The sequence below is a fragment of the Bubalus kerabau genome, chromosome X, assembly GCF_029407905.1.
Source record: "Bubalus kerabau isolate K-KA32 ecotype Philippines breed swamp buffalo chromosome X, PCC_UOA_SB_1v2, whole genome shotgun sequence".
NCBI lineage: Eukaryota > Metazoa > Chordata > Mammalia > Artiodactyla > Bovidae > Bubalus > Bubalus kerabau.
The window spans coordinates 102,383,333-102,401,322 of record NC_073647.1 but is presented as its reverse complement, the minus strand read 5'-3'; the positions used below and the strand labels follow the sequence as shown (position 1 = coordinate 102,401,322).

The 17,990-nt window shown below is 44.6% G+C and overlaps 1 protein-coding gene and 1 long non-coding RNA gene across 2 annotated transcripts; one reads left to right on the top strand and one right to left on the bottom strand.

The window, feature by feature from the left end:
* Positions 1 to 1,552: 1,552 nt before the first annotated feature.
* LOC129640361 (uncharacterized) lies at positions 1,553 to 11,785 on the bottom strand. The gene is made up of 2 exons (XR_008708759.1): positions 11,449 to 11,785; positions 1,553 to 2,130 (listed from the first exon to the last, which is right to left on the bottom strand). It is a non-coding gene; the product is annotated as an uncharacterized LOC129640361 (long non-coding RNA).
* Positions 11,352 to 17,883, top strand: UXT (ubiquitously expressed prefoldin like chaperone). The gene is made up of 7 exons (XM_055565643.1): positions 11,352 to 11,506; positions 11,692 to 11,798; positions 12,794 to 12,875; positions 13,011 to 13,078; positions 13,345 to 13,452; positions 17,514 to 17,577; positions 17,793 to 17,883. The coding sequence occupies exons 2-7, from the start codon at positions 11,701 to 11,703 to the stop codon at positions 17,841 to 17,843; spliced, it is 471 nt and encodes a 156-aa protein (XP_055421618.1). The 5' UTR covers positions 11,352 to 11,506; positions 11,692 to 11,700; the 3' UTR covers positions 17,844 to 17,883.
* The last annotated feature ends 107 nt before the right edge of the window (positions 17,884 to 17,990 follow it).

Genomic DNA, 17,990 nt, shown 5'->3' with positions numbered 1-17,990 from the left:
TCAATTTGGCTCAAATAAAACTCTTTTCTATTCCTGTTATAGATTGTTTATTGATTATTTTCATCAACATAACTGACCCTTTTTGCTACAGCTGTAAGAAAATCAGAGACAAATTCACAGCTAAACATAGATGTGAATTTCATGCCTACGTCCCAGTCTTCTCTGATGTTAATATTTTGCTTGCTTTGTGTTTTCTGTGACCCTACCTTTACTTTTCAATTTAATGGGATGTATTTTTGTCAGGTTCCAAATATCCTGTGGAAAATAAAGTAGATGGTGAATGAACAACTGCACTATAACTCTTCTGGGTTTCAGTCACTTCTTGCTCTTCTTGGGTAAAGGCAAAGGCAGAGATCTCTAAGTCAGACCTGTGGGAGGTTACAGGATAGAAGGTTGGATGGGAGGAAGAGAAAATAGAGATATGAGAGCCTCATATCTCCCAGAAGCCTGAAAACATCCACCCGTAGGCTAGGTAACAAGTTGCAATGCAAGTTAAAGCCAAGGAGACCCATGTTGCTTATAGCTCCAACGTATGTATTGATAATGATCGATATAACTGATATGATTGTGTAAAGCTAGGGATGGAAATTTTTTTCTGGAATGGGCCAGATAGTAAATACTTTAGAATTTTCAGGCCATATGGTTTCTTTGGCAACTACTCAACTCTGCCATTGTAGTGATGACAAATTGAAATTGTAATGAAATAATCACAGTTTGCATGCTAAGTCACTTCAGTTGTGTCCGACTCTTTGCGACCTATGGGCTGTAGCCTGCCAGGCTCCTCTGTCCATGGGATTCTCCAGGCAAGTATACTGGAGTGGGTTGCCATTTCCTCCTCCAAGGGATCTTCCCAACCTAGACATAGAACCTGAGTCTCTTATGTCTACTGCATTAGTAGGTAGGTTCTTTACCAGTAGAGCCACCTGGGAAGCCCATGAATAGGAATAGAAAAGAGTAAAACTGAGCCAAACTGAGCACTGCAGCCCAGAAGACAGCCTCTTAGATAACTGTGAGGAACTGCTCTGGAGAAGCTTGGTTTTCAGGGCAGTTTTATATCTTGTCAGAATAAATAACATCAAACATGTCAGGGATACATTCCTTCAAAGTTAAAAAAAAAAACAAAACAGATCAGAATGTACAGAGCAAGTCAGTAATGGCCTTGGCACCTGGGAAGGGAATCTTATTATTGAAGGAGTACCAGCATTGGCATCCAGAAAAGGAGGTATTTAACATTTATCTTATTTGCATTTTCTTTATTTCTTGTCAGTGTGCCCTTTTCTTTAATAATTAAACTAGATGTACAATGTAAATTTGACAGGCCACAAACAGGCTGTTTTAGTTAGCATAAAATTCAAGTTAACTCATGTATTAGCCAGAATGACATCCCCATACCTCAATATGTGAAAATTTCTTTCATCAGGGTAAATAAATGAGTGTGGCTATGTTTAAAATTTTATTATTGGACACTGAAATTTGAATTTCATATAATTTTCATATTGTAGGGTAAGGGAATTAGAGAAAGTGAGGTTCAGAGAAAGAACGAGACCGGCACTTTACAGGAACATATCACCTTTAATGAGACAAAAAGGGGCAGTAGTCAGATTAGTGAGCTGATGCACTAACCCAAGAAAAGAGTAAGTATATATAGGCATATATGTGGAAATCTACTGTCTTAAGGGGGTTCTTCTCCAAGGTTGTTCGGATTAGTTATCTCTTAAACGGCTTGGGCAAGGAATTCTGGAGATCGACCAGAGGCTGGGACCAGCTGGGAGATGGACGTAATCAACCTTAATGTCCATTTTTTTCTTTGGGTGAGAGAGTTCTTTGTTTTGTATAGAATGGTGGGGAGGACCCGGAGGGGAGTTTTAACTCCAGGCTATTTTGAGCCATATAACTTTGCTTCATTCCAGACCTTAAGGAATACATATAAAAAGAGAAAGATAAGTGGGAGTCATTAAAGTTCAGGGCTTCTTCGTGCTGATAAATGAGGGTCAGGGGTTTGTGATCTGGGACAAAGGAAGTCTAAGGCCCATAGTGTTGATTTTCTATTCTAGCCATCAGGATCTCGAGCAAAAGAACAGTCTTGACTTGATCTGGGGAAATGGCTCAGATTCGGTCTTGGAGGAATCCCTGGAAAAGATTAAACAAACAAGGCCCAAAGGTGAGTAGGAGGGTGATAAAAATGAATGGTCTGAAAAGGGGTAAAAGTTATAAAAGGTTCCCTGTAGCCACAGGGTGAAGATGTAAATCTTCAACGTGTTTGAATGTGGATCCTTGAGCACTTGAGACCCAGATATCTGCCAGAAGTTGTTCCAGGAATAATTGCAGCCGTGAAACCAACATGCTCATCCATAGCCAGTTGGGGCCGGTGGAAGCCATGAGAACTTAAGAGTTGAAGGGCCCGTGTGAGAAACTTGATAAGTATTAGTCTGGCAAGCATTTTCATCATTGGACTGCATAACCTTTTTTAGCTGAGTGATGTGTACCCAAGGGGTGATTTCTTTTAATTTTGCAGCGGTAGGGGTCAACAGAATTACCGTGTAGGGAACTTGCCATTTTGGGGTTAGATCTGAGTGGAACTGAGTTGTCATGTAGGCTTTGTCTATTTGAAAGGATGGGTATGGAATGTGGTTGAGGGAGTAAGTCATTCATATGTTGCCAAAGGGCATCTCATATCTGGACAAGGAAAAGGAAGGTGGTATGGCAGTTTGGGACCGTCCTGGGAGTGGGGAAGACCTAAAGGTACTATGGGCCTCCCATACATGGCCTCAAATGGACTGCTTTTAAGGGTTTTTGTTTTTGTTTTTTTGTAAGGCCTGGACCTTTAAGAGGGCTAAAGGGAGGAGTTTTGTCCAGTCCTGATGAAGTTCGCTCGTTAATTTGGTGAGAGTTTCTTTTAGGACTCGGTTGGCTCTCTTAACCTTACCCGAAGACCGGGGATGATAAGGAATGTGAAACCTCCAAGGACCTTGAAGCAGTATTTTGGGTGATTTGGGATGTGAACTCAGGCCCGTTGTCAGACTGGAGGGAGGAAGGCATTCCAAACCTGGGGAGGATTTCAGTAAGAATAAGGCTAGCCACAGTAGGGGCTCGTTTCGTTTATTAGTAGTCAGAAAAGCTTCGATCCATCCAGAAGATATATTTATGAAGACTAGGAGAAATTAAACCCTTTTTACAGTGGCATGTGGGTGAAATCTGCCTGCCAGTCTTGTGCAGGAAGATGTCCGTGAATTTGGTGGGTGGGGGAAGGAGGAGGGCGAATGTTAGAGTTAGGATTTGTCTGCTGACAAATGGCACAAGTTTGGGTCAGATTATTTAAACAAATTACATCATCCTTAGTCAGTTCAATAAAGTTCTGAAGGAAAGCCTTAAGTACCTTTGCAGAGGGGTGGAAAGTGAAGTGAAGTGAAGTGAAGTCGCTCAGTCGTGTCTGACTCTTTGCGACCCCGTGGACTGTAGCCCACCAGGCTCCTCTGTCCATGGGATTCTCCAGGCAAGAATACTGGAGTGAGTTGCCATTTCCTTCTCCAGGGGATCTTCCCGACCCAGGGATTGAACCCAGGTCTCCCACATTGCAGGCAGATGCTTTAACCTCTGAGCCACCAGGGAAGCCCGAGGGGTGGAAAAGGGAATGTAAATATGAAAGTAATGTGTAGATGTTAGGCTCATCAATTTGGGCTATAGTAAAGACAGGACTAACAGAGGCGGCCTGCCACTTTGCTTCATGATCTGCTATATTGTTATAAAAGGAAATAGGACCATGTCGCTGATGTCCCTGGCAATGTATTACAGCAGCTTGTTTGGGGAGCTGAGCCTCATGGAGGAGTTCAGAAATAAAAGAACCATTGAGAATAGGTGTGTCCTTCTGAGTCAGGAATCCCCTCTCCCTCCAGATTATAATGATAGAATGTAATATGTTATAGACATACTTGGAGTCAGTATAAATATTTGTCTTTTGGTCCTTGGCTAGGGTCAAAGCTTGTGTAAGAGCTATCAGTTCAGCCTGTTGTGAGGATGTGTGAGCTGGGAGTGTGACTGATACGATGAGGCAAGGGGGGATAATTTTATCAGGCTGTCCCTGGACTATAGTGTATCCAGCCCCAAATGGGGCTTGTTTCTGGGCACTGCCATCTATGAACCAGGATGGGACTTTGGGGTCATTAAGGGGCTGATCGGTTATACGTTCAAAGGGATTAAGTGTCATATCTAAGGTCTGAACACAGTCATGAGATAGGTGTTCTGCTTCTGGATCTGGTGTAGGGAGTAAGCTAGCAGGATTAAGAGGTTTACAAGGCATAAAAGAAAGGGATGGGTCTAAGAGGTGTGTGTGGAGGATCTGTAATTGAGCAGGGGGCAGAGAAAGGAAAGCCCAATTAGAGAGTAAATCTTTGAAGGAATGAGGTGAGCATACATTTAGAGGAGCATTTCGGGTTAATTTTTGGGTTTCATGGAGACAAGGTGGCCATCCGAGTATGACAAGATCGAGTTGTTTAGATAAGTAAGCTAGAGGCCCCCATACATCCCCCCTTTTTTTTGGCACAGAATCCCTAAGTCATGTCCTTGTCGAGAATGTAGAAAAAGGAAAAAAGGCTTGGCATAATCAGGTAAGTAAAGAGAAGGGGCCTGTAGTAAGTGTTTGATAAGAGTCTGTATTGGGGTGTGGAGAGAGGTGGGGGCCAATAAGGGTTCATCTAAGTTTCCTCGAGTAACTTGGTAGAGAGGTTTTGCGTGGAGGGCATATTTTGGGACACATATTTGGAAGAAGTTTAATAGACCTAATAGAGAAAGAAGTTCCCTCTTGGTTTGGGGCCTGGGGGTCTGTGTCAAGGCTCGAAGTCTCTGTGCTGGAATTATTTTGGATGTGGGAGTGAGAAGCAATCCCATGTAATCGACAGTGGTGAGAACAATTTGTGCTTTGGAGAGTGCAACTCTGTAACCCCAGTTGCCTAAGGCATTTAATACTGTTGCAGTGTGGACTAGGCAGTTATGGAAAGAGGAACTACATAACAATAAATTATCTACATATTGGAGTAAGGTAGTAGAGCCTAGGTCTAAAGTTTGTAGATCCCTTTGAAGGGCTTGACCGAAAAATGAGGGCTATCTCTAAACCCTTCGGAAAAGGCAGTGGCAACCCACTCCAGTACTCTTCCCTGGAAAATCCCATGGACGGAGGAGCCTGGTAGGCTGCAGTCCAGGGGGTCGCTGAGAGTCGGGCACGACTGAGTGACTTCACTTTCACTTTTCACTTTCATGCATTGGAGAAGGAAATGGCAACCCACTCCAGTATTCTTGCCTGGAGAATCCCAGGGACAGAGGAGCCTAGTGGGCTGCCGTCTATGGGGTCGCACAGAGTTGGACACGACTGAAGCAACTTAGCAGCAGCAGCAGATAAACCCTTGCGGTAAAATGGTCCAAGTTGATTGTTGAGATTGATATGTGTCTGGGTCCATCCAGGTTGAAGGCAAATAGAGGCTGTGAAGAGTGGTGTAGAGGTATAGTAAAGAAAGCATCTTTGAGGTCCAATACCGTGAAGTAGAGTGTGTCAGGGGGAATATGTGAGAAAAGGGTATAGGGATTAGTGACCACGAGGTGTACAGGTATTATGGCCTCATTGACCTTGCAAAGATCTTGGACTAGACGCCAGGAGTGGGGTCCCTTTTTGACTGCCAGTATAGGAGTATTATGAGGAGAATAGATTGGCCACAAAAACCGGCTTTGAGCAGGTGGGAGATTATTGGTTTAAGTCCTTGTCAGGATTCTGTGGTCAGGGTATATTGAGTTTGGGTTATTACCTGAGAGGGATTCTTAAGAAAAACCTGTACGGGGGAATGGTGTCAGACTACCGACGGGGCTTCAGTGTCCCAGACCTGAGGATCTATCGGGGGAAGGTCAGTGGGCAGGTTTTGGGAGTGAGGGCTGGCCAAGGGTTTGGGTGCCATTTGGATGCAAAGAATTGATAGGGGATCTAAGAATGGGAGGTTTATAGAAGTTTGTGGCTTAGCCAGAAGATCACGTCCCATCAATGCCATTGGGCATTGAGGAACTACTATAAAAGAATGTGTTAGTGTTGCCTTACCAAAGAAACAAAGGAGAGGAGGGGTTATTTTGGGATAAACGGGGATGCCTGAGACCCCTTCGATGACCACTTCTGAATGTTGGAGAGGGACCTTAAAGGAGGTTAAAAGTGAAAAGGCCACTCCAGTGTCTATTAGGAACGAGACTTTGTGTACGGCCACCGTGCCAATTACCCAAAGCTCCGAGTCTGTCTGTACGGGGCAGACTTGGAGTCTGGAGCTTGGGCTCCGTCACTGGAATAATTCAGGCACAATTGCATCATCTCCCACCTCATCCAAGGAACCATGGTCTGGGGTGTCAGAGCCCCCCTGAGTCTGGTTTCTGGCCCATTGTTATTGGGCCTGGGGTGGACTCGGAGACTTGGTGGGTAGTGTCTGAGAGCAATCTATTTTCCAGTGGCCCCATTGTTTGCAGGTGGGGCAGGGTTTGGTGGGTGGCCAGGGGTTTGGGCAGGACTTAGCCCAGTGTCCCATTTGGTTACATCTGAAGCAGGGGCCTGAAGGGTTAGGTCCCATATGGGTGGGCCTAGGTTGATGGGCCAAAGGGGTTGAATTTTTTTCTTGACTAGCTGCAGCAAATAAAACATATTTGGCCATTCTTTCCATTTCTTTTTCTTTCTTTGCTTCTTCCTCCTTATTGTTGAAAACTTTAAAGGCTATTTCTAGGAGATCTCACTGAGGGGTTTTGAGGCCCTTCTCTAACTGGCGTAGTTTTCCGTGAATATTGGGGGCTGACAGGCTTATGAACTAGACGTGTAGGTACAGAAGTCTGGCAGGGGTGGAAATATCTAAATTAGTATATTTCTGGACTGCCTCAAAACCCGTGAAAGAAAAAGAGCAGGATTTTCATCTTTTTCTTGAGTCACTTCCCTAATCTTATCATAGTTAACATGAATGTGAGAGCTTTTTAGCATTCCTTCTAATAAACAGGTAATCATATGGTGCAGATACCGGATGCTGACATTACCTGCTTGATATGTCCACCATGGCTCGGTTAAAGGGACTATATCATCAGCCACCAGATTAGTCCTATCTTGGTTATGGAGCTGATCAACATGAGTCCGGGCTGCCTGCCATATCTGTTCCTTTTCATCAGGGGTTAAAGTGGCATTTAGGATGTAGTAAAGATCATTTTAGGTTAAATGATACGCTTGTGTAAGGCGGAGGAATTCTTTTCTATATGTAGTAGAATTTTCTGAAAAGGATCCCCATTTTTCTTCAATTTGGCTCATATCAGAAATTGAAAAAGGCACATGAACCCGTGTAGGGCTCTCCGGTCCTGCTACCTCTCTGAAAGGAAACATATGTTTGCTTTGGGTCGTGGCCAATGTGGAGGGGGGGTGTGTAAATCTCTTTTGGGGGTTTGGAGTCATTGCTTACTGTTTTGGAGGGGGAAGGGCTAGAGGATGGGATCTCATCTCTGGAAGTTTCTTCTCTGGGGTGGTAGGGAGGAGGCTCATCTGCTGGGTCAAAATTGGGACCTGATGGTTTAGGGGGCCTTTTAGGGGCTTTAGATTTGGATTCTTTTGTAATGGACGGGGAAAGAGAGCAGAGGAGGATTTGATAGGTAGAACAGTCCTTGCAGAGAGAAGGATGGCTTCTAAGATCCCAGAAGGCTTGAATATAGGGGACCTCCGACCATTTGCCATTCTGTTTGAGGAAGTTAGTGAGATCTGATAAAATACTGAAATCGAAAGTCCTGAACTCAGGCCAATGGTTTTGGTTATCTAGTTTGTATTGAGGCCAAATTTGAGTACACAGTGACTCGAGTTTATGAACCTTGAGATTGGTCAAGAGTAGAGGTTTGAGGTTTCGTTTTATGCAGGCCAAGGGAGAGTCCCATGGGATGGATTGGCTTGACCCCATAGCAAATGGCTAGCGACTGTCCGGTCGAGAGAAAAGATGTCACCTAATCTTTTGACTGGGCAGAGAGAGAGAGAGCAAGAGACTCTGAAGGAGGGAGGGGCATCCCCCAAGTACCTCCCCAGAGGGCCTTTTGGCCGGAGGGTTCCCCTGTAACCCGGAAAGGACGATAGTCTATGGTGCCCTAGAGTTTACCTGGGCTACTGGGTCAGGCGAGAATTCGTGGTGGATGGAGGGAGGTCGAATGGCAAAAGGCCTCTATCCTGGAGTTGGTTGGTCTCAAGGAAAAGAAAGTGTAGAGAAAAGAGGAAGAGAGAGAGAGAGAAAGACCAGTATTCCTCGGGTTATGTGGAAAACCAATAAAGCCCTTACACAGGACTTGTACCACTCATGAAGGCACAGGGCATCCTCTCAAGGAGGTCTTGAAAGCCCAAGCAGAAAAGTGAGGCAGGCTTCCATGCTCCAAAGAGCTGGCCATGGAGAACAAGAAGGAACCTCAACCTCCCGGGTTTCGCCACCAAAAAATGTAGGGTAAGGGAATTAGAGAAAATGAGGATCAGAGAAAGAATGAGACTGGCACTTTACAGGAACAGATCACCTTTAATGAGGCAAGAAGGGGCAGTAGTCAGATTAGTGAGCTGCTGCACTAACTAACCCAAGAAAAGAGTAAGTATATATAGGCATATATGTGGAAATCTACTGTCTTAAGGGGGCCTGTTCTTCTCCAAAGTTGTTTGGATTAGTTATCTCTCTCTCTCTCTTTTTTTTTTGTGATGACTGACAGTGTTTATTTAACGATCTTTTTACCTAGATATGTCTGTGAGGCTCCCGAACGGAGACAAATAAAGTCAATATATTTGCACAGTGCATTTTCAAGGCTCTTGACTTATTGGGCCCCTTCAGGGCCCAGGTTCCCAAAACTAGGGAAGTGGGGAGGATTAATTAGCTGGAATGGGGGAGGGGGGCAGGAATCCCCGGCTAGAAGTAACTCCACCAGCTTTGGTTATCTCTTAAACAGCTTGGGCAAGGAATTCTGGAAATTGGCCAGAGGCTGGGACCGGCTGGGAGCTGGGCATAATCAACCTTAATGTCCTTTTTTTTTTTTCAGGTGAGAGGTCTTTGTTTTGCATAGAATGGTGGGGAGGACCCAGAGGGGAGTTTTAACTCCAGGCTGTTTTGAGCCGTGTAACTTTCCTTCACATATGTCACAAAATACTCTTTTTACTTTTTTTCAAGCCTCTAAAAGATGGAAATAGTACTCTTAGCTTGCGGACAGTAGTAAAACAAGGGTCAGCAAACAGTGGGCTACAGTGTGATGACCTTGATGTAAAACTTGGATGAGGAAGTTTGTTATTGGAAGTAGATATACAATTGTCACTTAACACTTGCTTTACAATGCAATGATCTCCCTTAGATCAATAAATTAAGTTCTAGAAGTTTGTCACAAGAAAACAAACATGGTTGCACACAAAATTTTGAAAACAAAGACTGTTCTCTTATTCTGGATTATAACAATGAAAAAAACTGGACACATCCAAACATCGAGGAACAGAAGACTGGCTCAAAAATCTGAGGTCATCCAAAAGATGGAATGCTATGCAGCCATAGCAACAATTATTGGATGGTCTGAAAGGAGAGAAAGCAAATGCTGCCAAGTATTAACATTTGGTGAATCTAAGTAAAGGCTATATGGGCATTCAGTGCCAACTTTCATGTAGGTTTGACATTTTAAAATGAAGTTGAAAACGTTTTGAAACAGAAAAAAGTTTTTAAAAAAGAAATCTTACATGGACTCCATAATAAAAAACGTTTTTTTGTGAAACGTAAGCTAATAAACCATCTCCAGCTCATCAGAACTCTGTGCTCTCCATGTTAAATAAAGATAATAAATGTAACACCCTTTTTTCCACAGGAAAATTGTATAGATTAACTAGATAATATTTCTACCTACCTACTGTCTCTTTTGATCAAACTAAATATAATTGTAACTATATGTAACATGAGATGATTTACCAAAAATAATTTTTTAAACTCACAAAGTTTTCCTTGCAATCATCTTGTTCTAAGGGTAAAGAAAAGTTTGACTTGCTCAAGTTTTGAGCATTTAAAACAAAGCTTGGTTTTAGACTGCAAACCCACAAATTATCTGGGAAAACTTCCCTGATAGGGTGGGCGCTCTAGGGCCTGCAGGCAGGAGTATCATTTGGGAGATCGGCATTGGAGTTCTTCTTCAGGCCTGGACTTACTGAGTTAGATGCTATTATTTGAAAATCTAACATAGGAAATAAATCCATTCGGTAATTTGAGTGCATAAAAATAAATAAAAAGTTTACACATTTAAATAAAAACATAGGAACTCTTTCTAACGACAAGATAACCTATCTTGGGCAAAGGACTTCAGCAACCCTCCCTTTGATGCCCCGATTAAATGACGTGATCAGCCATGAAATTAAAAGACGCTTACTCCTTGGAAGGAAAGTTATGACCAACCTAGATAGCATATTCAAAAGCAGAGACGTTACTTTGCCAACTAAGGTTCGTCTAGTCAAGGCTATGGTTTTTCCAGTGGTCACGTATGGATGTGAGAGTTGGACTGTGAAGAAAGCTGAGTGCCGAAGAATTGATGTTTTTGAACTATGGTGTTGGAGAAGACTCTTGAGAGTCCCTTGGACTGCAAGGAGATCCAACCAGTCCATTCTGAAGGAGATCAGCCCTGGGATTTCTTTGGAAGGAATGATGCTAAAGCTGAAACTCCAGTACTTTGGCCGCCTCATGTGAAGAGTTGACTCATTGGAAAAGACAATGATGCTGGGAGGGATTGGGGGCAGGAGTAGAAGGGGACGACAGAGGATGAGATGGCTGGATGGCATCACCGACTCAATGGACGTGAGTTTGAGTGAACTCCGGGAGTTGGTGATGGACAGGGAGGCCTGGCCTGCTGCGATTCATGGGGTCGCAAAGAGTCGGACACGACTGAGCGACTGAACTGAACTGAACTGAACTGATATCAACCTCTGCTTGAACCCCAGTCATGGACTGTGGGCTACAGAGCTGGAGTCGTCAAAGGTGCATGTCAGAAAATTTGTCTCCTTTTCAAAACTTTTTTTTAATGCTGACATTTATTTCCATTATTGGAAGTCAAACCCAAGCTTCCCTTGTGAAAACTCAAAATCCAGGGCGATACTTGCCTTTTTACAGACCAGATTCATAATCTTTTCTTGCCTGACTGCTTCTGAAGCTCTGACTTTTAAATACCAAAAGCTCTACTCGCTCTGTGTGTCCCGCCTTCTCCGAAACCCGCCAAATCCCATCAAACCCCACCCCCAGCAACAGTGCACTAGCCCCATAGGCTTGTTGCGCAGTCCAGGTTCCCACGCTCTGCAGCCTTCCTTAATCAGCGGATTTCTTAAAGCCCCGCCCTTTCCTTCTCTCCGGCGTTTTTTTCCGTTCAGGACCGCCTCACCCCACCTGGTTATTTGGTTGGCCTGCGTCCCCGTCGTACGTCACTTACCCGCGCCACCCGGAAGCCACGGTGCTTACTGACAGTCCTTTTTGCCGGCGGCTTTCAGGTAACGGCAGCACTTGGGTGTCCCTGTGTGATGGGGTCCCAGAGCTGGGAGGGGCGGAAGGCTGAACTCTCGGCATAAGCCGGACGACCCAACTCCCAACACTGAAAAGGTGCAGTTGTACTGTGATTGAGACCAAACTGAGACCAGTGGTCTTCAACGTGGTCTTCTCCCTCCCCATTCCTCAGGAGCCCATCATGGCGACGCCCCCTAAACGGCGGGCGGTGGAGGCCACGGCGGAGAAAGTGCTGCGCTACGAGGCTTTCATCTCTGACGTGCTGCAGCGGGACTTGCAGTAAGTGACAGAACAGGGGGCGGAGCGATTGGAGCGGTCCACGTGGTGAACGGGGCGTTGGAAGTCAGGGCCTGGCCTTCTGATTGGTGGGTGAGGCGTTCAGAGCTCGGCCCCTTGCGCCAATCGAGGAGGAAGGAGGGGCGATATCCGGGGTGCAACGTGGGATGAGGAGGGAGACATGATGATTTAATGGTGCCTGTGTCCGCGCATGCGCGGCTTCCGATGCCCCTAAAGGGTTAAGAATTCGAGTTCTGAAGCTGGAGTTTTCAGGTTCAAATCCTGGCTTGACCATTTTGCTTTCCTTGTGAACACATACTTCGCCTCCACTTTCTGTGCCTCAGTTTCCTCATCTGTGAAATGGGGAAGTTTAATGCAACCTTCCTCACGGCAGTGGGTTTGGGTTTTCAGTGTATTCAGCCCTTGTAAAGGGTTTAACTTGGATACTAGAGGCTCAATGAGTATAAAAAATTATTATTACTGTCATTATTAATCTGAGCAGGAAGGAGAGTGTTCAGGTCTAGGATTATGAGCATCCTAAAAGAGACGGAGGATTTTTTTCCTAGGGTGAGAATGGCATGTTCTGATTGGAGGGAGGCATTGGGAGTAGAGTGTAATAATAATACTCATAAATAAGAGCTAACGCATATAGAGAACTTTGTTTGGAGGGCACTATTCTAAATGCCTTATAGTAAATACTCATTTAATCCTCTTAATGACTCTATGAAGTAATACTCCTCATTCCTATTTTAAAGATGGGGAGATTGAGTTCCAAAGAGGTTACTCACTTGCCAAAGTCACACAGCTAGTAAAATGGAGAGCCTGGATTCAAACCGAAGCAATCTGACCCAGAGTCCAAACCTTGACTTCTGCACTAAAATTCCTGTTTAGACCCTAGTGACAAGAGAGTCTCAGGGGGTCATGATGTGAGATATTCCAAGAGGGACAGGGTTTCCTCTTGGTCACCATTTTACTCTTGTCCTGTCATGTCCCATCAGAAAGGTCCTGGACCATCGTGACAAGGTATATGAGCAGCTGGCTAAATACCTTCAACTGAGAAATGTCATTGAGCGACTCCAGGTAAAGATGCCAGGGTTAGGTACTGTCTTTTTGTGGGCAAAGGAGGGGGAAGAGAGGAGATACCCAAGACCAAAACCTGTCACCTGACCTAAAAGTTGACCACTGATCCCTACCTCTTTTTCCCTGGCCCCACAGGAAGCCAATCACTCGGAGTTATATATGCAGGTGGATTTGGGCTGTAACTTCTTCGTTGACACAGTGGTGTGAGTGTCTACCTGCCCCTCTGAGCCCACAGGGTTCAGCTTCTCTTTTCCTTCATTCAACAAATGTTTTTGTTAGTATTTGCTATGAACCAGACACTGCTCGGTGCTGAAGATGTGACAGTAAATAAAATAGGACAAATTCTCTGCCCACCCTCACCTTCAGTTTGGGGAAGATGTGGGGTGGGGAATAAAAGAAATATTAAACTGTGTAGTATGCTAAACAGTGACAAGGACTTCTCCACTTTCTATCACCACTGTTTTCTTAGCCCAGACACTTCACGGATCTATGTGGCCCTTGGATATGGTTTTTTCCTGGAGTTGACACTGGCAGAAGCTCTCAAGTTCATTGATCGTAAGAGCAATCTCCTCACAGAGTAAGTCCATTGCATGAGGATACTGTCTAAAACACCACCATTTGTAACCCTTCTTCCCCCTTTCACCCTGGCTACCTGGGATGGTACCTAGGAACCACTTTCCCCTCTCTCTAGGGGAGAGAACAGTGGGGCAAAGCTTAGCCCCAGGTGTAGCACATAAGTACTCAATAAATGGTCTCTGTATTGTTCACTTACACAAAAATTTATTGGGCATTTGCTGTATGCCAGGCTCTGTGCTTGGTGTTGGGGAGGCAGCATGAACAAGACAGAAGAATTCCTTGAAAGCTTATATTCTACAAGGGCTATAACTGTTACACATCAGCACAGTTTTGACCAGATCCTGGAGGTCTCAGTCTGTAAATCAGTAACAGTAAAACAAGTTACCTCTGACTTCACCTCCTGCTAATTTTCCTGCTCATTCATTGTGCTCTCATCACACTAACCTTCATAGGCTTCTTTAAATGCCCACAAAGTGATCCCACCTCAGCACAATTGCAGTAACTGTTCTCTGTCTGCCTACAGCACTTTCCCCTCTGATACATGCATGGCTTCCTTTCTCCTTATTCACTTGAAGTCTTGCTTAAATGTCACTTCCTATAACCTAACTTGAAAATTGCAACCCTGGCACTCCTGATTCCCCTCCCTTGTTCTACTTTTTCTTTTTTTCCATAGCACTTATGACCTCCTAATGTTTACTGTGTGATTTACTTTTTTGTAATGTTCATTGCCTGCTCCCATTAGGATATAAGCTTTGCAAAGGGAGAGATTTTCTCTGCATCTCAAGTCACTAGAATAGCACAAAGCATACAGGAGGCACCCTGTGTTTGTTGAATCAATTTCGAAGCATATGCTGGAAATAGATTTAAGTGGGGATTGAAGGATTAGTAGATCTCTGTTGGTAGTGATGGAGGTAATATGGGGATAAAGGATGAACTCTGACTGAGTGTAAGGTTCTATGCAGGAAAGGGGAATTGTGATTGTGGAGACTTCTGAAATGTGGCTAGGGAAGGCCTTCCAGAGGAAGCAGCATTTGAGTTACTTGGTTGAGTGAACAAACCATAGGGCTCCCTAGGGAAGAGCATTCCTGGCAAGGGGACCAGTGTGCCTGCCATGTTAGAGGAACTGCTGAGAATGGTGAGCATTCAGTCACTCAGATGGAGTGAGTGAGGAGACGCTGAGCAAATACACTTAGATTAACAACATCTCACAAGTGTGAATACTACTGATCTAAAATTCTACCTTCTAGGTTATATTTCCCTTTATGTCTCGTTCATTTCTTCCAGAGTTGCCTACCTTAGGTTTTAGTAATTCTTCTCTTTTCAGACCTTTTCGAGGTTTCAGTGTTCATAAACTCAAATGAGCCTCAGACCTGTGGAGATTTCTAAATCTTAGTGATCAGATCAGTTGGTAAATAGTTTGGTTGAGGGGCCTGCTTTAATAGGCCAGTATAATTCTGAACCAGCAGCCATTTAGACCAAGTCTGGTTTTTTTTTTTTAATGACAAAGCCTTCCTTATTATGTCACTGGATTCCTGAGCCTTTCAAATAGATTTTAATTTTTTGAGACTTGATGTCTTTCCCCAGAATGAGGTATTTGTCATTGCCTGCCCCGTTTGGTCTTTCTGATTTATTGATCTGGTATATTAGTGTGATGAGAAATGTGAATTCCTTACTGTGCTAAGTTGCTTCAGTTGTGTCCAACTCTGCAGCCCCATAGACTGTAGCCAGCCAGGCTCCTCTATCCATGGAATTCTCCAGGCAAGAATACCAGAGTGCATTGCCATGCCCTCCTCCAGGTCATCTTCCCGACCCAGGGATTGAACCCACATCTCTTACATCTCCTACATTGGCAGGCGGGTTCCTTACCACTAGTGCTACCTGGGAAGCCCATGAATCTCTTTACTTTATTATAATTAGTAGGACTCCCTAGTAATTGAAAAAGATGAAGATTTGAGAATGCTTGATTGGAAGTGGGGTGTGAGAAAAAGGAGTCCAGGTCTTCAGCTGAGCAAAGGATGGAATTGCCCTTTTATGAGATGGAGAAGATAAGGGGAGAGCAGATTTGGAGGGGAAAATCAGGAGTTCAGTCTGGGACCTGTTAAGTGTGAGGTGATCATTAAACATTGAAGTAAGTTTTCTGACAATGCAGTTAAAACTCCCAAGGCTGGAATTCGGGAGAGAGGGCCCGACTAAAAATACAACTTTGAAAAAAAAGAAAGAAAATACAACTTTGAGAGATAGTGATATATAAATGGGTTCATACTATTTTTTTCCCAATTTAATATCCTTTGTTGTTGCCTTCTACTTTTCTTAACAGTATTTCATTTCCCTGAAACTGACTCTTACATTGACAGATAGCTCAACACAGTAAAATCCATATTCCTCTCATAATATCAAGATTACATGATCTGTCCCCTACCTACCTCTTGGATCCTAACTTGTGCCACTTTTCTTCCACCATTCACTTAGTTTCTAACACTCTGGCCTCCTGACTACTCCTTAAAAAGCTCTTTCCTGCCTTTTGGGCTTTTTGTGGAAAAGACTATCTCCTACTGTTTTACTCATTCTTCAGAGGCCTTCCTTGATCCTTTGGGTGAATTAGGATTCTTTGGGTGAGACTGGTGCCAGTTGGCATAGAGAGAAAAAAGTGACTGGTTCATGTAAATGGCAACCCAATCCAGGATTCTTGCCTGGAGAATTCCATGGATGGAGGAGCCTGGTGAGCCCCAGTCCATGGGGTTGCAAAGAGTCCAACATGACTGAGCAACTAACACTTCCACTTTTTTTCTTTCATGTAACTCAACAGCCCAGAGCCGGCATGGTTTCAGGCAACTCTGGCTTCCCAGTCACTTAGGCCTTGGTGTCTTCCTTGAGTTCTCTTTCTCACGCCCAACAGCCTCCTTTGGTAAATCCTGTTGACTTTACCTTCAAAGTGAAAGTGAAAGTGAAGTCGCTCAGTCGTGTCCGACTCTTTGTGACCCGTGGACTGTAGCCCACCAAGCTCCTCTGTCCATGGGATTCTCCAGGCAAGAATACTGGAGTGGGTTGCCATTTCCTTCTCCAGGGGATCTTCCCGACCCAGGGATCGAACCCAGGTCTCCCACATTGCAGGCAGATGCTTTAACCTCTGCGCCACCAGGGAAGCCCCCATGTATCCCAAATCTAGTCATTTCTTATTACCTCAACTGCTGCCACTGTGGTCTGAGTCTGCCTCTCTCACCTGGACTGCCTCTTCACTGGACTTCCTCTTCCACACTAGCTGTCCTTATCCCCAGTCAGTTCTCCACACAGCAGCCAGATGGATCCTCTTAAACCCTAGTCATGTCACATCCCTTCTCTGATCACAATCCTCCTCTGGCTCCCATCTCACTTAGAATAAAAGCCAGAGTCCTTACCATGGCCTGGTAGGTCTTACATGATCTTTCTCCCCTGCTTACCTCTGTGACCTCACCTTCTACAACCCCCCTTCACTGATCCTTCTCCAGTCCTGCTGGCCTCTCTGCTGTACCTCAGAGATGCCAGGTGCACTCCCACCTCAGAACCTCTGCATTTGCTGCCCCTTGTGTCTGGAACACTCATCCTCCATCTAGCCACACAATTTGCTTCTTCATTTTAAGTCTTTACTCAAATGCGCTTCTCTGTGAAGCCATCCCTAAGCACTCTAATTAGAATTACAGCCCCCACTCCTGCACTCATTATTCTCTCTTAACATTTAATTTTTTCATTGTACTTATAACCATCTGACAAACTGCGTATTTTATTCCCATCATTTGTCCCCCCACAATGAGAATTTGAGTTCCACAAGGCCAAGATTTTTGTTTGCTGTGTTTGCTGCTATCTCCCAGTAACTAAAACGACCTGGTGTAGAGTAGGTACTCAATAAATGTCTCTGAATCAGTGCAGTCCAGATGGCAGCCAGGCATCTCTGCATAGGAGCAGCTCAGGTAGTAGGATGTCCTACCACCTACCGTGTGGAAGTCATACAGAATATAGGTAGTTCTTGAAGTGATGAAGAAGCATCATCCTCCTGCCCACTTCACCTTTCTTGTTTCTTTTCTCCAGGCTCAGCGACAACCTCACCAAGGACTCCATGAATATCAAGGCCCATATCCACATGTTGCTAGAGGTGAGAGCAGCTCACTCCATTCCCAGACTCTATCTCCAAATGTTTAGGGTGGTGACCCGAGAAGGAGAGACAGCCAGAGATGGGAAGGACCATATTTTCCTCTAAACTGGAGTCAAACTGGAGCCAGGCTGGCTCAGAGGGAAGAGAGTTCTGAGCAAGCCTGGGATGGGGCCTGGACCCAGTCTCTGTTCAGTCTCTTATGTTCTCTTTTTCAGGGGCTTAGAGAGCTACAAGGTCTGCAGAATTTCCCAGAGACTCAGAACTGACTTCTTCCTACCTCCCCTGACATTAAAGAGCCTGAATGTCTTTGAGTTACACGGCCCTTCTTTCCCCCCTTAACCCCTACTGTTTGCTAAAGTGCCCTGTTTCTAAAGCACAAAGTACTAGGAGGCCCAGAAATCCGGTCTGTGTGG

Bases quoted from the DNA above. Each gene is read 5' to 3' on its own strand.
- UXT (XM_055565643.1), top strand. From the start codon at position 11,701: ATGGCGACGCCCCCTAAACGGCGGGCGGTGGAGGCCACGGCGGAGAAA. The intron at 12,876-13,010 runs GTAAAGATGCCA...CTGGCCCCACAG, and splicing joins ATGTCATTGAGCGACTCCAG to GAAGCCAATCACTCGGAGTT. The intron at 13,079-13,344 runs GTGAGTGTCTAC...CTGTTTTCTTAG, and splicing joins TTCTTCGTTGACACAGTGGT to CCCAGACACTTCACGGATCT.